Below are 19,535 nucleotides of genomic sequence, written 5' to 3' on the forward strand. Positions count from 1 at the left end.
GTCCTCATTCATTTCGACAGAATGTTTTGAAATGCTAAAAAGTCTCAGGTGAAGAATTGTATGATCAGTGATATACAGAATTCATAACTGTCATTAATTGGAGTAAGAGAGAGGCAGACTATTAGCTGGAAAGGAAATAAAGCGTTCTTACCAGAATAATGAAGGTAACAGGTCCAATAAAACTCCAGATAAAATAGTTGTCAACCTTGAGCCAGCAACTGTTTCAGAAAAAAGAAGAAATGTTATGAGACTATGGTGCATGGACTGAATTTTGCTTGTGACAAGTGCAAACCACAGGCATTATTTATATGACTGTTTCCTAGCTATTATGTGATTTTTTCCCTAGAGGCTATCTAGTGGAGGTGCACACAAAATTCAGTCTTGGAAATGAATATAATACCTGTGGCTGTCTCACTTTCTTATACCTGGCCAAAGTCTAAGAACTGCTGCAGATGAGTGGTGTCTTATTGTAATATGTAGTACATTTTTTCTCATCTTTCCTCCAAGGATTTCACAGTGGCATGCACAATTCTCCTCTCCTCCATTTTATCCTCACAACAACTCTCTAAGGTAGGCTCGGCCGAGAAAGAATGCCTGGCTCAATGTCTACCCAGCAAACTCAACAGCTGAGAGTGAATTTGAACATGGGTCCCCCCAGTCCTAGTCCAACCCACTGACCACTATACCACAGCGGCTGTCAGCAACTGCAATAATTTATGAAAATGAAAACCAAAATAATTTGATCTGCTTCATGAATGATAAATTGGATCGTGACACTCACTCCTTAAGTAGTTTTCTCATGGTGAATTGATAATGAGATAATTTGGAACAGAAGTCTACTCATGGGCAGATACGTGCTAACCTACAGCTGTCGGTTCAAGACTCTTCATCAACACTGTGTTATGATCATATACTGTGTTTCAGCATAACTGAATATTGTTATGAGAGACTGTTATCCTGTGTGATGCACAAAAGGACTTGCTATGAGAGGATGGCTTTCAGGGGAAACCATTTAATATGGTCCAAACATCGTAGCTTGTATTCCTTCTGGAAGTCTTTGATATAGGCCTGTGAACTCAGGCATTTAGAGTTCCCCCTCCTCACAGGTTTTCTTGGTAACTCTCAAAATTGCTTTTAACTGTCCATCACATGCAGACGTGCCTTCTCCTCAAGGAAAGCCAAGTTAGAAAATGATTACATGTCATGTTTTGCTGCAGAACAGCCTAATATCAATCAAATGCCCCAGCGTCTAATTGGGAATTGAATAGCTAAAACAAAAACAAATGGTATTAAACCAAATTAAGCATCTGCTTATCAGGACTTTATTTCACTTAGTGATTCGCTTTTCATACACCACAGCTCCCTGCTGAATCACATTTATTTGTCTTTCATCAGCAGCAAAATCAAGCAGATTTATTGTATTCCACAGTATCTGCCCATACTGTAACTAATTTCATCAAAGGACAAAGTAAGCACTAGTGGAAGGCACATTTATGCCTCCAGCAACTAAAACCCTCAGAAATATTCTAAGTCTACCTTCTGTCACTTTCTTTAAATACCTATATTTTTACAAATAAAAGGCAGTGGCTAATTTTAATTCTGTTCTTTCTCATCTGATAAAATATTATCAAAGTGAACTATATGGGCTAAAATATTGAACTATCACCATCCAAATAGAGACCTAGACGGAGGGCCAGCTAAACAAGGACTCTAATGAGTCACTGGCTTAAGAACAGGTGGTTAAGCTAGTCAGACACTTTAAGTTGAGGAGACTGTTCATTCCTTGTTATTATTATTATTTTTTTACTCAATGTGAAGCCTAAAAGTTATTTATTTTTTCTCCAATTTGTTTCAGGTCAATCTTTTGTGTTAAAAAGAAAGGCCATAATTTAGAATCTGCCTCTCCAGAGTACGAATCCTCTGAACCTATAAAATTACAAAAGACCGTATTGGAATTTGCACACAGCATTGCTATTCTCTTACCAATAAAGCTTTCAGATGCTATTTTAGTCTGTCGGGGACTCTCTGACAGCTAACACACTTTAAAAAATTATTCACTCGAAAAACACTCAGGTCACTAGCAATTACTTACGCTTTCTGTGTTCCATAGCTGCTATAGTCAATAGCTGCTGAGACTCCCACAACAGTGGCCGGGAAGAGGTAGCCAGCTACATAGTAGTACTTCTTCCTAGAATATTCACTTTCAAATACCTCTACTAACATGAGATAGAGTTGCACCCCTTCTAGGCACATCCAGGCAAAGGCTGCCAGGAAGAAAAAGTGTAAGAGGCCTGCAAATATTGGGCATGCAATCTGCAAAGAAAGAGAAAAATAAAATACAAACACCGTCAACAATAAAATACAACACCATCAATCTTCCTGTTTAACCTTAAGGCATCAGAATATGAAACGCTTTTGGGTTCACAGCTGGGACCGATCGGGAAGCAGAGGTATAGACCAAACTTCAATCCCTCCCCCCAATTTCCCAAACATAACTTGATATTGAGCAATGTTGAAAGTCTATTACATCCCCAGTAACTAAAGCCTTTGCTCGGTTGCACTCTGAGTTAAGATATGGAAAATATGTGAGCATTAGCATTCTTTAATGTAATGGAATATCAAGTGAGGAAAGCAGTCCATTAATGTTTGGTTGTGAAATGTTAACACTCTGAGTAAGGCTTATATTGCAGATGATTTGATGCAGGAAGATAAAAATCCTTCTACTAGGTGCATTATTTTATACCTTCTGTTTAAAATCCTTATGCCACTTTCAGAATTTTCTCTTTCCTTCATATCAAATATCATTTTTTTTCTATTTTAGGAAGGTTAGCCATCATATCACTAGACAAGAAACATTCCCTCCTCTGTAGCTAAATATTGAATGAAATGCTTCCAAATGACACCATTTTAAAAAGGAGGTCATTTTTGAAAACCATGGGATCTTGTGCTGAGATTTAGGAATATCTTATTACTATGCCTGAAGAGAAGACAGGCAGGTGCACCTAAATTATGTTGTAATGAATAGGAGTGACATTTTAAAATGTGTATCTTAATTAATTTAATCCAATAGGATAGCCATGCCTATTTTTTTTCTGGATTACAATCATTGCTCTTTTAAACAACTATTACCCCATGAAGCTATCTTATACTGAGTCAGATCAGAGGTCTATCAAGGTCCATACTCTGAACTTAGATCGGCAGCAATATCCAAATCTCAGGTAGAGGTCTTTTACATAACCTGATTCTTTTTAAAATCAGATTTGCCAGAGACTGAACCTGGGACCCTTCTGCATGAAAAACACTCTTTCATTGAACCATGCTCTCCACCCTCACAAGGAACAACCATATGCCAATCTGATCTGTTGGCACAGTGTGTCAAAAACACAAACTCGATACTTCCAGGTTACTGGAACAAAATTGTGTTTTTTTCATAAAACCCAATCCTTGATTTTTGTGCAGCATCTAAGCCACATTGTGGTACACTCGCGTTCTGTGCAAAGTAGGCCACACAATTTTAAATGCAATCCACCCCCAGCTGAAGAAACAGTTCCAGCTTTATGGCAGAACATGACATTCAGTGGCAAACACAAGATGTCCACTCTTGTATTTTCCTCTGACATACAGTGTGTTCATGTGTAGGGGGGAACCAGAAGGTGGGGGGGGGGGAGGGGGAATGCATAACCCTGATGCTTGTTCTTACAACCCCTCCCAATCTTGCTCCCCTGGAAAGAGAAACAGAAGAGGAAAACCAAGTGACTGGGGATTCTGTAATTGCAACCCAACATCTAGCTCTGGCCTTAATGTTGCAATCCTTTTCAGGCATACATATATACATATATAAACTGTATTTTAAGTGTGGAGAGCTTACCTTATATTCTGTCTTGTCAATGCCTATTAGGAAAATGAACTCTGCAATGAGGAGGTTGATGCAAAGGTTCTTGTGAATTGTGTTTCGATCACTTTGAAGGCCACGGAAGAAACAGAAAGTGAAGATGCAAATTGCCAGGCAGACAAGGGAAATAACAATCCCTACCCAGGTGATGACAGTGAGGAGTAACTCATGCATTCCATTTTTGTACTGCAAGTGATGAAGTGAAGAAAATTAGTGTGGTCACTGAACAACACAACACTAAACATCATGTTCAGAGCAAGCACCTAGAAACTGCTATTTTGCTTTATGGGAGACACAGGAACCCAGGTTGGCAAAGAAAAAAAAAATATATTTCTTAGTGAAGATATGAACACTGCAGGTCTTTAACAGTACGAAGATGAACATCTGGGTTTAATATCTGGGTTTTTTCCAAGTAACATGCTGCACTACAAGTATAAAGAGCATTTTTTGGGAAAGGGAGAATCGCTGGTATTTAATGCATGAAGGTTTTTTTTATGATAATGAAGGAAGTTCAGGGAAATTAGAATTCTTTTCTGTACGAACTGCATGCTCCACAATGGGAATATGTGAATAGACCTACTTAAGCATTCTGTTTAGAGCATGATGGCCTGTTAGGTTCTGGATGTTTGTGGTCAGGTAAAGGCTGATTCATATATCTTTTAGTACCATCTTCAAGCTTTTGTTATATTTTTTAGCTTAGCAGCTGCACCCTATCAAAATCTTTAGTAGGTCTTTTGCTCTGCTGATTGAAGAGTAATTCCCAGTACTTTGAAAGCCTACAGTATGGTCTTCATGACGCTACGTATGAAGTCTGGAAAAATTCATGGGGGAAATGTATTGTAGGGGGGAAAGTCTGCTTGTTTTAAATCTTATGACAATCTTCATAAGATCATACTTAACAAAACTGGTTGCAAGCTCTCAGCGGCTGCATATAAACCTGTGATATCCTGTAAGTTGAAAAATGTGTGGGTTTGTGATGGCAAATGGGGACTGGCTGAGAACTTGCAGAAGCAAATCAGTTTTCCAATGCACTTGTGTGAACAAGACTCAGGATTAGGGGTGTGCATTGGGCTAACGCCGAACCGAAAAAAACCTCGAAAAATACATTGTTGGTATTTTTTTAAAACCGGTTACAAAATGACGGTAATTAATGGGAGCCAAAAAAGGGGATCCCAAATAACGCTGTTTTGGGGGGCATTATTTGGAACCCCTTTGGCTTCGCTGCCATTTTCCCCCTCCCCCTTTACTTACCAGCTGGATGACTCCTCGCCACCTGCTGCTTCCGAAGAGTTCAGATTCGAAGCCCCAGCTTTCAGATTGCTGCTGCCTGCTGCCTTTGGAGTCCACATGGATTTGGGAGATGGCGAGCAGTGGTGATCTGAAAGCTGGGACGTTCAGACGACCATGGATGCCGCCTCCTGGAGTCCATGTGGACTCTGAAGGTGGCAGGCCACGAAAATGTCTGACTGTTCAAAATGGCTGAATCCTTACATTTGGCTTTTTGGAAAATATCCATGTTTATTAAACCCAAAAAATAGCCCTACTCAGGATGTCCTCGGATCATATGACTTCCACAAGATCATGCTACTGCACAGCTTGTTACTGGACTGGACTGACAATGATAGTGTTGTACTATTGTAGAACATAATTCACATTTTGCTCAAAAGCATTCTTTTGGAAGGGTAGATGTCCTTTTCGTTAGCTATCCATTCAGATTTTAAATATATCACGGTTACAAAAAAATAAGAATCTGGATCATGTAATCTTAAATGAAACCATTTCAGTGGATTACAAGGCACTTGGAGAGGAAACGGAGGGAAAAAGTTTTCAGAGTATTCAAAGTTCACCAGAAGGCACCATAAATATTGGCGTATATCAATGGGATAGATTGCTCATTTATTTTTCATAACAAAAAGTATTTCCTATAGTGAGCAGAATTCTTTTTCACCTGACCAAATAATGCTGCTTTTTTTATTTGTGTGTAATTGTTTTAAGGCACAGAGAAACCTTTTAAAACATTTTATGTCTGGACCCATGAAGCATGACAGTGATATGAATACCAAGAAATGAGATAACCAGAAATATTTAGAAATAAGGCTCATTTCTGGCTATCTAAGGTCCAAACTACATGTTACATCTACCAGGTCTTGTAATAATACAACAACTGCAAGGCCCCTGTGGAAACCCAATTTAGAAATGATGCAGGGGCCCGATTCGGACTGGGAGTGGCACATGTAGGAGAAGGGGGTTCTTACCAAGACAAGATTTTCCTGAACTGAAATGCCCCATTGAAGGTAGAGGGCTGTGTATTCACTGAGTGTTTGAACATACAGGCCCACAATGGGGCAGTAGCAAGGGCCCCTCCCACCCACAGAACAGTCCTGAACTGAATGAGGCCCCTGTGGTGCTTCCAAGTTGAGACCCCATGAGGAAATCACAGCTCTTGTATGGCTGCAAGTGTTCAGTTATGTCTACTGTGATCATGTGGTAGATGTAACATGTAGTTTGGCCCTAAGTCCCCTTATCACCTAGACATATAACTAGGTTTTCTCAATTCACTGATCAGAGCAACTGTTGCTTACCACAATTCCTCTATGGGCCATGAGGATTGCAAAGTTGGTTAGATGGCTGCATGCACATGTGGTATGTGTTTTATTGGTGTCAATTAGCTTGCAACCTTGAGTAGACCAATATCCCATCATAGTCCGTTCTGAGTAGTTCCAGAAGGAGCAATTGGCATTGAAATAATTTTCAGCCTGTGAAATAAAATTAGGATTACACACACATTAAATACAACAATGCATTTAAGATGCATGAACTATTGTTTAGATTAAATTCAGCACATTTTTCAGTTCTGAGGTTTTGGACACAATTGATCAAACCCTACTGAACTCCCTATATAATAAACAGTGTGAAAACGAATAAAACCTTGGTGCATTGTGCTCGTTAGGAAACAAATAAACTACATTGGTTGCTACAAGACTGCTAGCTACTCAAAATATGGACTAAGGTTTAGAAAGATTTAGACTGTATTTTAGAGTATAGTCCACAAACAATAACCACTATAATTCAATTACAATTTCCCATCTGAAATTTAACGCTCACACTGTGCACTCACTCCTCTTTAATTTTTTTCCACTCTGCTGCAGTACAAACATGATTTTTTTCTACAGCGTTTCTTGAAGGTTTATTAATGCATTCACTTTTCCATTCTAATTCTGATCAGGTCTAAAGCAGCATAAGTGGGAAGTCAGGATCTTAAGTCAAATTAAATTGACACAAAAACTTGGCTAGGGAAAACATATGCACAGCCCCTACCCAGTCCCTGATCTTCTACAGACCCCTTTTATGGTCTCTTTAGGTAAACAGAACATCTCATCCTGTACAATAAACAGCGCATCAACCCAGAGAAGAGAGTCCAGGGGAATTATCTGAAGAAAGACTTTGTGTCAAATTGAATCAGAGGGAACAGCCCCATCATTCTCCCCTCCACTGGCCAAAACAGATTTGAATGACTGGTAAATGGGCTCCAGAAGACAATGCAGAATGAGAGAGAAATGCTTTAAATGCCTTTGAAATTTTGCTACATTAAGCAAGCAAAATCATAAGAGCTGGTGTTTTCTGCCCTGCTGCTAAGGTAAGAGTTAATTTTCACTTAGGAACAAATTAGAGCCGTTTGCATTTTCATGTTGATTACTGAATTAGCTTTCATTAAGAATACACTTAAGTTCTAATAATCACTGATCCAGGCTCATTTAATTTTATGTTCGTCGACTTAAATAAACCTGTGCCTCTGACCTAGCCCGACATTTAAAATTCAAATTGAAAGAGTCTCCCTCCCCTTTCTTTGCTCTTCTCTCTCTTGCTGGTTTTATGACCTTCCCCATTAATTCATTACCATCACTCACATCAATGTGCGCCAGGGTGAAAAGAACAGGATCGGTCAAGTAGACCCGGCTGGACTCCTTGTTGATGGAGGCAGCAATGACGTCAGAGTTCACCGCAATGGTACTGTTCCTGCCGGCAAACTCGCCGCCTAGTTTTATGGTCGCGTTTTCAGTGCTGAGGAACCGACCCAAGCTTTTGTAAATTATGAAAACCAGCTTTGCTAACCCTGTGAAAAAGACAGCTTGCGTTATATCAACTTGGAAGGAAAAAAGGGGGGGAGTACAAATCGCTCGTCCCATCCCACCTCCCCAACTGTAATGTAAAATCTTAGCCCAGAGGAATTGATTCCAAGCAAAAATGCCAGCCAAACATTATGTACAAATGAGAGTTACGGAAGAGCTATTTTTAACGTTGCTGAGGGTGTAGTCACACACCACACTCTAAGACTTTAAGACGCTAGAGCTTGAAATAAACTGTTTGCAAAGACGTACCATTTCTGCTGTTCTGTTTCACAGTGCTTGAAGAGAGCTGGATCGAATTGCCTCCAGTATTACCCTGAGGAAATTTCAAGTCCTGCACCTGCCCTTCTGTACTTAGCACCGCAACTTCCAGGACTAGGTGGACCAAAAGCAAAGACAATTTTGGGGTGGTCAGATTTGTATTTATTTAATTGAAATCATCTTATTTGGCTGCCTTTGTTTGCTTGTACAAGACAGACGCGTAACCGGGTGTATTTCAACAACACAGACTCAATTTTCTTTAAATTTTAATCAAACTCAGTGCACATGCCAACGAAGTAGCAGCATTTCAGTTCCGAGAACATGACATCCAACCTGACTTTAATGTGCTGCCTAAAGGATACGACTTTAAAAGCCCTGAGAGTGATTTGTTGGAAGAACTTTAGGAAACCAAAGTTGCTGAGCTGCATGCATTTTTTTTCTTATCTACTATTGTTAAGACCAATCTGAAATAATTAAGCGTTTGAGGGAAAAAGAACCAAGTGAGGTCTGCCAATGATCTCCGAGGAATGGGAAGCTTGTAATAAAAAGCTATTGTATATAAGCAAGCATTTTACAGCACTTTTCAAAAGCACAACATGCTTGTCTCCTGGCTCGTAATTCTTTACTGTTGTCAGTTTTTGGATTTCCCGCTTCATCTTAATGATTTTCTATGAAGCTTTCTGCAATTTTATGTACTTTGGCCTTATCAGAAAAAATGAATTAATATTTATTTTCAGGTTATGGTTTATAAAATCAGTACTCTGAAACAGAAAAGGTTATACAGACTTTTTACAATTTCTTGAAAGAAAGACTCTCCCTAATTAAAATGGGAAAAGACCTCCTTGTTTCAACTAGTTCAAAATGAAAAGATTTAAAGACCAGCAGTGCGCATTTATTTTGTTTGACGGAGTTTAAAAGAGCTGAAGATTGGGAGCTTTTTTTTTAACAGGCATACAAGCTTTAGGGCCTTTAGATAAAATCACTTCTGTTCAATTATATTTCAAATAACAACAAAAGGATTATTACGTAGAAACTATGTCCACTTTTATATTTAGTTAGATATTAGTTTAAGCTTCTCATTATAAAACTGAGGTCACTACTCAGTATCTACAAACCCTTCTCCTTCAGCAACAGAAGGTACCTCAATGCATTCAGAAATTCAAACACTGACATTCTCCCATATCTAGGGTGGTACCTGGAAATCTCCCGCTATTACAGTTGATCTCATGATTATCCAGATCAGTTCCCCTGGAGAAAATGGCTGGTTTGCAGCATGGACTCTATGGCATTATACCCTATGGAGGTCCCTCTCTAGGTATTTCCCAACCCAGAGCTGGTAACCCTACCCATATCCCATTTGTAGTACTGCAATATCCAGGCCCCTGCCTTTCAATCGCTTAAACCTGCAGGAGGGGATTCCTTTGCTCCCATCCCCTTCAGCTGCAGCTCACAATACATCCAGAAATCCTGCTCCTGGGGAACACGGAACCCTCAGGAATAACGCGAAGGGCAAATGAGGGCTTTGCACTAGGCTGGAGGTATCAGTGAAAAACCACCCTACTTTTGATTAGCAGAAATTTATCATGCTATCCAGCCACTATCTTTCCAGCTTGGACATAATCAACTTCCTAGTACATACACACTGGGGCAAGTCTTAAGGATACAATACAAATAAAAGTTTAATCTATACACAGTGATACTGTTAAGCATAAATGGCAAATTCCTGTATGTCTCTAACAGGAAAACTTTTCATTTTTCTGACACCATTTAAATGATCAACTATGCTCAAAGTGTTGTTAGGTATTTTCCAATCTATGAAGCATGGCTATTTTGTATTGGGGGAGACACAGCTCACTGGACACATTTTCACCCAAAGGCAGTTGTGTTTAATATAAACATTTAATGTAAACATGTGCCCAAAACTGACATGACATTCACCCAGAACATAATTTAGTGGAGTTCCATAATAAAACATTTCTGTGCTGTTAAAGGATCCCTTTTCTAAATTAAGGTGCCAGCAGAATTGAAATGAGGGTTCCAGGAAACATTTAATAAAGCACTATATGCCATTTAAACAAAACTAGCAATGCTTGCCACCAAAGATCCTACTATATGGCTGCTTGGAAGTTCCTAAGTTCATTCGTTCGTTCCTTCCCAAAATAAATTACTTTCTGTTCTCTCCTGGTAGCTGGCTGTTTTCTTTAAGGTGAATTATCAAGTCTTCTGGTGAGAGGGAATTCTGCAAAGGACTCGACCTATTTTTTTTTCCAATCTTAAATAGACCTAGATTTACCTCACTATATATGTATCTTAAAGGCTTTCTGTTTTCCACTGTGGGTAAACCCAGCTGATCAAGATTAATTCACTTACCAATATGATCTGTAGGCATTGCGACTCTTGTAGGTTCTAAGAGATTGTCAGCCAAGACAAAAGCCCCCTCTTCTAGCGTATCAAGTAACATTGTTGCGGCATGTGCTTGTTCTGTGGAATTCATATCTTTCCAAGATTCTAGAGCTTCAGCCCTAAGCAGGTTGTCCACCGTGTCAACGATTGCCTGTATCAGTAGGAAAAAAATTAGGCCATATTGCCTTCGGCAGCAAGAGAGATTGCAGTGATCTGATGACAATGGTAATATTTAACTGTCAACATGATTTAAGGTGATTTAACATCAAAAAACGCTACTGCTTTTTCCTTAGTACTGTGAGTACCACTATAACATACCCTAGAGCAGCTATGAAAAAGTACATTGCTGAAGAGTGCAATGAGTGAATGCTGGTGGCTTAAATTTTAAAGCTCCTGGTGCCAATCTAAAGCTCTATTAGGCTTTGATGATCAAATAGTTCTTTGGGAACAAGGGACTTCCCCATTCATTCAATGTTAAGAAATACTCCATGGTGCCCTGATGCTGTCTGGCTATAAGCACATTAAATTGCTTGCAGCATAACAGCAAATCAAGGAAGAGGAAAGGGACTTAAGCGGAAGGATCATATTCACTCTTCAAAGTAATCAGATCAATCATGCTAATCAAATGATTGATCAAACTGTAACTCTTACATTACTGCACAATAAAGCCACATCACTGAATAAGCGACACATTGCTGAATCACCCTGTATGCTCTGCCCAAGTACCTAGTAATGTGTCATTAAGTACATACATAACTTGGTTGATCAATTTCAAAAGTAAGGGGAATGAAAACAGGATGTGTTAGACAAACAGAAAAGGATGTTGGGTACAGGACAGTGTGCTCTGTGTGTGAACAGATAGCAATAGTTGGTTGGGGCTATTGTCAGGAGCAAAATTAATGAGCGTAATCCATTTTAATAATCCTCTTTCTGTCTACATTGTGAGCCACCGCAACAGCAGGTGGAAGATACTTTGGAGTGGCACAAAAGGTTTCTCTCCCCCTTTTCTCTAATGGGAAATGGAAGAGTCAAACTGTTCGCACTGATACTGCTGTAGCCATTAATAGAGTGGAACAGAAATTGGTCTGCAGAGGGCAAATTCATTAGTCACCAAGAAAGACGGATCGGAGCCTCTGATCTGAGTTACAAATGAATCCTCCGTTGTAAAGTGGGCACTTGCTTCATTTGCATAGCATCAGCCAGTTTTGATTTGTAATTTTAAGAGGTTTTAGCAGTATTATCCATGCGGAGAAGTCAATTGAGACCTACTGAAAATGCTCCTAGTCAGAAATTAACGCTGTGCTTCAGTTTGTGTGGCCTGTGTATATATGTCAAGCTGATGCTACACATTCATTAGTATGATTCACTTTTTATATATATTTTCATATGTCTGAATCTGCATTTCTCCAGTGGCTTGAAAATGGTCTGCATATAATGACATTTCCTCCTGACATGGAGAGGGGAAAAATAATAATTAAGGTATGATCCAGCTAAAATTACACATATTCACATTTTATTAGTTCTAAGAGAAAAAATTAATCATATGAGTATCTTTCTTGATTATATCAAATGGATGTAAAATGATTCATTTTATTTGGATTATGTCAAAGGATGCTTCCCATCCTGATAACACTCACATCTTCAGGAGCTTACCAATCATTACATTTTATATATTGACACTTATTATCAAAGGTGATACAACCCAGAATAGTCAACTCACTACAGCAATCATATTGCACCTTCACCAGGTTAAAAAACAACAATAATTATTACAGCGTTATTTAAGACATAACTTCTCATTCGAGGAAAATGATGACTACACAGGTCCTGGTCAGCACACGAACATACACCACAAGGGTATTCCAGGTTAGTGTTTTGAATTCTTTTCCTGGTCTTCCAGCAGCTTACTGGAAAGTCAGCATTTTATCTGGAGTTCAAGCTCAAGGTATGAAAAACTAAACTTGCTGAATTTAAGAGTGCATCTGAAGGAAAATAAAGCAGGCTGGTTGAAGGTGTGTATGTGTGTTTTGGCTTTGGTCATGCACGAACATGGGATGTAATCCACCAGGCGCTCTTGCTACATAAACCCTGCTAAAGCAAATGGAAGCCGCAAAGCAGAAGTGATCAATGGATTCCACTTGCTAGGGTTGCCCAGTCTTTGATCTCCAAACATTATAGCTACGAAACAATTTCTGTTATTGCCAGCTTGTTTTTTTCTTCCACAAGTATAATATCATGAGGAAGGCAAAGCCATTATCAACTCCAATTCAGCTAATGCCTATTGTATGTTGCACTACTGAAAGTGGAAGGAAATAAAGTAGAAAGTATTGATTGCTGGCTTAATTGTGGCAGTATTATACCTGTGCAAAGCCAACCTTTTGTACAGTTGGTAAGGAGGCACAATGCACCTTTAACAAAGACTGAAACACACAGGATCATGCAGCAAGAGGGTAATGCGTAGCAGTGGGTTGCTGAAGCAGGGGGAAAGCAAGGTGACAGCACAGGAGATATACCTTAAGGTAAGCCCTGCATGTCTTCTCTCGCTTTTGGAGCTTGTTAGAGAGAAAAAAAGTCAGTTAGACACAGTAAGTCTAAGAGTAATGTTAATATTTAATTGTTAAGACACAAACGTGTTAGCCTGAGAAATAAATTCTGCTAAAAAATCATTTTTTTAAAAGGGTTGTTGAATAATACTGATGGAAGAATCTGCTGTTTTAAGAACGCCAAAGATATTCCCATGGATCTGATTTACTTTTTGGAGTATCAGACACTTCTAGGATCTTAACAGTGTAATCCTTAGCAAAATTACATCCTTCTAAATTAATGGGTTGGAAGGATGTAACTCATCAGCCTAAGAAAGTCCACGCAACATGATCAATAATAATAAAAAACCCTTCTTGCCCTCTTCCTGTGGCTAAAAAATATTAGTTTCTGCAAGAAAAATGATAAAATGATGTAATGGGGTTGAATGTTATTTATATTCCAAAAACTGAGGGTTTGTTCATTTGTTTACTACTGTTGAAGTATTAGTAAAATTCCCTATTCTGTTCTTACTGCTCATGTGGAAATAATCATGTTCTATTCTTTTCTGGCACTGTGAAACATAGCCCCAAAGCCCACGTAGCCTAGGGAATGCAGTCTTGTCAATTTGCTAGTTTTCCTTCATATCATTAAACGCGCCCAATAAACTGACATCTGGTGACAGTGTTTCTGGGAGGAAACAAACAAAACCATGTCAACTCTCTTTTAAAACTCACCAGAAAAGACTGTACACTTCTGTACCTACCTTATTATAACTCCGTCCAGCAGAGTCCTTTTCATTAGGTTTCAGATCTTGCAGCTGAGCATCCAGAATGTCCACCAACTGTTCCATTAGCCTGACTGATGAACTCACATCGCCAGCAAAGATTGGTCCTTTGGTGTGTTTAGCCAGTTCATTGGCAAGGCTAGCAGCATTTTCTCCACTTCTGATCTGAAATGACAATTCAAATTCTCCTGAGAAGATTCCTTGGGTATAATTGGTGGCCATTCACTACCTGGGTTTTTACAGTTGGCTTCTATTGCATTATTTATTTTTTGGGTTCTTATTTGTTGCACTTGTTTTATTTTTTATTTATTACCCAGGTATTAAATTTCATTTTTGTTTTAATGGTTTTTGTGACTGATTGTTAGCTGTCTTCAGTGTCCTATGTAAAAAAAAAAAAGGTGTGGGAGAAGAAATGTTCCAATAAATAATCCATTCATGAATTGGAAATTTTATTTGAAAGCAAACACCAGATTGTTTGCCTTGGAATTAAAAGTCAGTAAACCTTAAAATAAACAAAAAACAGCCACACCATCTTCTCCCTCTCCATCCCTCAAATGGGCTACAACAACAACTGATTACTAGTGGGAGATTAAATCTTCTGCAATAGCTACTTTTACTGCTGCTATGACACATGGAGAAATGTGTCAACATTTCAACGTTCATTCTCACTGTACTGATGGTATTTTACTGATCTACTAATATGATGGTTACTTCATGTCATGACAGCCATGGGAAAATCCAGTGAGTGTAGACTCTCATGCTATGACCAGCAGCTACTTGTGTGATTCCCATAGCTGGTGGAATACACAAGAATCTCAAGCATTTTCCCCCTAGCTACATTACTCAAACCTGTTCTTTTCAAAAAGTAGCAGATTAGAATTATTTCCATCTTAAACATCATATATTGTTGGAAGTGTACAAATTCTGGTGAAAACACTTGCTGTGAAAACTAGCATTAGATATCTGAAAAGGCACAGCAGCATGTAACATGGGAGCAACAACTGCAGAATATGACTTTAAAATGTCATGCTAGTGCAATCAGTACATTCCCTGGGATATGAGTAGAGTTTCTCAAGGAACTTAATCAGATATTACTCGGCTATATTCTGCTACCCAAAAAGTAAGCACTGACAAAATATGGCCTAAAATACTAAACCATTTTAGTATTTTAGGCTACTAAAATAAACCAAAGACGTTTACCTTACTTGCAACCCATCAAGTGGAACATAATCCTCCCACCCCTGTATGAGGCCCAACAAGGCTTGGTTCAGCCAATTTTTGCTCCTTGACAAAATCTAAGCTTGCAAGTCATCTGAGTTTTAGATAGGGATAGGTGGGTATCCAGGCTGCTCCTGATTATTTACGTCCTTCAGATGCCTGAAAAAAATAATCAAGTCTCCAAACTGAGCCTGCTGTGGATCGGGCCTGTTCCAAAGTTCCTGATGGATGCCATTTTCCTGAATGCATCAAGGTGTGAGGAGAAAGAAGGGGGGCATGTGGGTGCTGTGGTAAGGGCTTCATTAGACTCTGGATGCTGCTATACGCATATATGCTGTGCTATGCTGTATCATGCAAGTGCTGTGCTGTCTCCCTTGAGAGCTGTATCATGTTAGAATATTCTTTCAACCCACCTTCTGGGCCAGCTGATTTACCCAGTGTGAAGTACAGTTGCTAAGATCAGGGCCCTTAGGATTCCATGTTCCAGTAGAAACCATACAGAGGTATGAAGCTGTTCCTATAAAAGACGTAGAAAGCAAAATCCAAAGTGAACTTATTTCTCCTGCAATCTCCAGCAAACATCCATGAAATCTGGGACTATAACTTAAGTGGCTTCTCTATATCAAACAGAAAAACTAATAAAAGCAGCTGACAATGAACTGACAAAATAAAAGACAATGGTGCCAATTAAAAGTCAGGACAAAAATCTCCGGCCTGTCTGGCAAATAAACCAATACAAAAGATCATGCTTTTCCCTGAACTCATACAAAGCAGAATTCAATAAGGAGAAAGACAGCAATAAGCACATTTTGCTATAATCCTTCAGCCTATGATCTTAAATCCCGAGAAGGTGCTTTAATGCCATTCTGTACCAAGGCTTCAATGCCCTCTACAGCTTAAAACTGGAAGCTGCCACTTTCTCCTAAGTAACCAAAACCAATTGACAGATACCGTGAGACCTATCAGCAGGACCAGAGGTTTGAAAACTTGTTCTGAAAGATTTACTAGAGCTGAAGGCATAGTCTGAAGGACTTACCACGAGTTCCTTTGGGACAGGGACGTTCCACCATGATTCCCCTTTGTGTCTGAGGCCAACTAATCCCCCGGGCCACATCAGGTTCACAGAACCTTTCTGGCAAAGGGAAAAAGCTTGTCACAGGAGGGATTTTGGTTGTTGAAACTGCTGGAGGTGGTTTGGGGCCTTTACTTGTCCCTGTAGCTAAAGTTGTACTGATCGGGACTTTCTGGGGTGTAGTGCTTGTGGTTGATACAGTTGTTTTGTACAGCTCTGTGGAAGGGGTTACTGTCTCCGCTGTGGTAGGCACTGTGATAGAGGGAGGGAAAAAAAGCAAGTTAAAAGGGGAACTACAAATAGGAACATGGCCAGTGCTGAAAACTGGTGAATGTTGGATGTTTTCTCAGAGAAGCTCAAGGCTTGGGATAATTTTAAGAAGGCAAGGGGAAAGTACACTTATAGTAACAATAATACATAATGCTTACATTTATCTGTCAAAAAAGTATTTTTTTTATTTCTTCTTTGTGGGATACATAAATTTTAGAATAAACACATCAGAGCTATTTTTAATATAGCCATATTTCATGGGTTCTGCACATTTTTGTAAAAGCTTCATTATAATATGATTCTGAACAACTGCTTTTGTTGCTTCCAATATTCATTGTGCTCTTGAACATATGCACTCAGAAGTAAGTTCTTTGGAAATTATTCCCAGGTACATGTGCACAAGATTGCTACCTCAATAGATAATACATTCTCTTTACAAAGACATCTTCATAAATACATACTGATAAGCTACATTTCTTAAGAGCAGGAGGCATTAGCACTGAATTGTCTGTACATGGCAAACATGGACACCACATTTTAATACTTCGGCAAAGAAAATGTAGAAGGTTCGTATACAGCAAGATGCTATAGATACTGTTATACAGTTAAAAAGCAACCACCCCTTAAGAGGCTATAAATAACCAGACAGTTAAAATCAAAGAAAGCCTAACTTCACATCACCCAGTCTGCAACTTGCAGAAAGATAATTAACGTCTTCCCACCCGGCAGTCACTCTTGCTTGAGAGATTTTCAGCATGCCTGATTAGATCCAAACAGAAATAAAATGTAGCATGCATGTATTGCTTTAGTATTTGAACATGCTAGCCTTTAAACCTCCTCCCCACACTACCTACTTTGATAAAGCAGGTGTGAAGAAACAACTAATTCAAGCCAGTGGCAAAATTACAACTTAATCATCTATATCAAAGTAAATGCTTTTGAACAAGTAACTTCTGTTTTGAATTCTGGAATTTAATATTACTGATCTGACAGTAATGTCGACATGTTAACTGAAGTGCCAAAGGTAACTGTTCAAGCACAGAGGTTATTTCTTTTTGATAGGCATTTACAATATTTGGCATTGATATATATCATAACCACACCTGCCAAGATTCAAGACTCTCTCTCTGAGCAACACAACCCCCCCCCCCCAATCCTTACCCACGCCACAAGTAAAGCTAATGGAGCTAGGCTTGGTATTTTCATTCATTCAGATCACACTCCTAGATGAAGATATACAAGATGGTTTATATGGTGTGTCTTATGATTCAATAAGGAATTTGTTCTCTTCTAATGTATGGGTAAGTTCTACCTCTAATATGGTTGAATTTTCCACAAGTTTTTTTTTTTTTTAAATGGCGGGGTAATCCATTGTTTTAAAGTAATGAGGATAATGCAATGTTTGCCCAACTTTTTGGGAGCCTGACATTTATAAACAGCAGTGTGCAAGATAAATCCTGGGCATCTCCCTCAATGGAATAAATATTGATCCCCTGATTATAAGTGAGTATTTATAACATAAAAATGTTGTGCAACCAAGATTAAAGTGGGTCGAGTTAACCATACAGATAGGAATGTTTTTATTCTATTTATTTTTAAACTGATTTATATTAATATCAATGAGTCAATAAATAATTTTTCAAAGGATAATCATGTCTATTTCTTATCTTGACTTAAGGGGTAACCACTCCACTTAGGATAGTTTAGGCTCAGGGTAACAGCACAAAGTTGGTATAAAAGCCACAGGACATTTTTAATGAAGCTAATAAAAATGACGGAGAAGACAACATTATTTTTTCTCTCCAAGATACAGCATAAGATTACAATCAAGACCATTTATCCTAGAATAACTACCAAGTGCATATACAATGAGGACTAGAATCACCATTCCACACACAAACTTTAAAGTGAATGACTGGCGGGAAAAAACACCACCTTTTCACTATGTGAATACTCCACATGTCATTAATGAAGTGATTGACAGTGCAATCCTAAACAGAGTTACACTCTTTTGTGCCCTCTGAAATCACTTACTGCACTGCAAACTGTGCTTAAGCAGTCTTGCATATGTGCCTCAATTAACTCCAGCCCTGATATGGCAGTAGCAGAACTGTTATGCCCTCCCACCCCGAAGAGTTACAGTATCAGGATGAAGCTTCCCCCCCCCACAGGTGCCACATTAACTCTTGGTTTTTATTGATCCAGCTGGAACGGATTTGCAGTTATAGGGGAAGAAATGGATGCAGTAAAACCAAGAAAGCCTCTTTGCCCTGTAGAGCTGGAAAACTGGAGAGGCCTTTGGATTCATAGAAGTCTGGGCTTTTAAAAGATGGATGGGTGACACCTCCATTAAACTCCCTTCAAAGTGGTCTTTATGTGAACCCTGCAGAATATAGCACGCAGTCCATGCATAACGGCTGGACATCAGTTTTAATATAATCTACCTCTTTTTAATATTCAGATTTTTAATGTAATTGATATTGTCATGCGTGTATAGTAAAATATAACGGTATATCATGCATAACTACAGTATCAATGGAATGTATTATTATTCCCCAGTTTTTAAGTCCCTGGCAGACATGAAGTTGATAAAGTCCCTACATGCAAACTATTTTGTGTTTTCAGCATGCACAGGTTTGCTTTATGCACACGCACAGTGAAGCTGAAAGAGCTGAAAAAGTAGCTAAGAGCTGCTGGAACACCCTTTTTGGAACTAAAACAGGCAGGATCTTGAAGTTGAGCCCTGGAGTAGGATGACTTCTTCAGTTGGGGGACAACTAGAAAGCGTTCTGCCGCACTATGGCTCAAAAACAACAATCAAAACCAGACATGTTTATCCTTAGGAGGAATTACCAGTGTTTGTGCACAATGGCATGGCTACCACCAGTGAGAGATGGCTTTGAGGTTTTGGGTGGGATTTTGATACAGAGAAGGAGATCTAGAATTTAGATCTCTTATGCTGAAGCAACATATGTCCCTTGGTTT

The 19,535-nt window shown here is 39.0% G+C and overlaps 1 protein-coding gene across 18 annotated transcripts in view; it reads right to left on the minus strand.

Annotated features, from left to right (window-relative positions):
- The window catches only part of ADGRL2 (adhesion G protein-coupled receptor L2), a 168,062-nt gene that overhangs the window by 30,620 nt on the left and 117,907 nt on the right, over positions 1–19,535 (minus strand). For 11 of the 18 annotated variants that reach the window (XM_056845406.1, XM_056845402.1, XM_056845401.1 and 8 more), the window contains exons 5-15: positions 16,245–16,532; positions 15,622–15,725; positions 13,970–14,155; positions 13,197–13,235; positions 10,651–10,834; positions 8,272–8,394; positions 7,801–8,006; positions 6,475–6,648; positions 3,869–4,078; positions 2,093–2,313; positions 152–218 (exon numbers count right to left, since the gene is read on the minus strand). In XM_056845406.1, the coding sequence (XP_056701384.1) occupies positions 152–218; positions 2,093–2,313; positions 3,869–4,078; positions 6,475–6,648; positions 7,801–8,006; positions 8,272–8,394; positions 10,651–10,834; positions 13,197–13,235; positions 13,970–14,155; positions 15,622–15,725; positions 16,245–16,532 (1,802 nt within the window). The remainder of the gene's footprint in view (positions 1–151; positions 219–2,092; positions 2,314–3,868; positions 4,079–6,474; positions 6,649–7,800; positions 8,007–8,271; positions 8,395–10,650; positions 10,835–13,196; positions 13,236–13,969; positions 14,156–15,621; positions 15,726–16,244; positions 16,533–19,535) is intronic. The other 7 variants (XM_056845407.1, XM_056845404.1, XM_056845403.1 and 4 more) reach the window with 1 other exon arrangement.

The sequence above is a fragment of the Euleptes europaea genome, chromosome 2 (assembly GCF_029931775.1).
Source record: "Euleptes europaea isolate rEulEur1 chromosome 2, rEulEur1.hap1, whole genome shotgun sequence".
Classification (NCBI taxonomy): Eukaryota; Metazoa; Chordata; class Lepidosauria; order Squamata; family Sphaerodactylidae; genus Euleptes; species Euleptes europaea.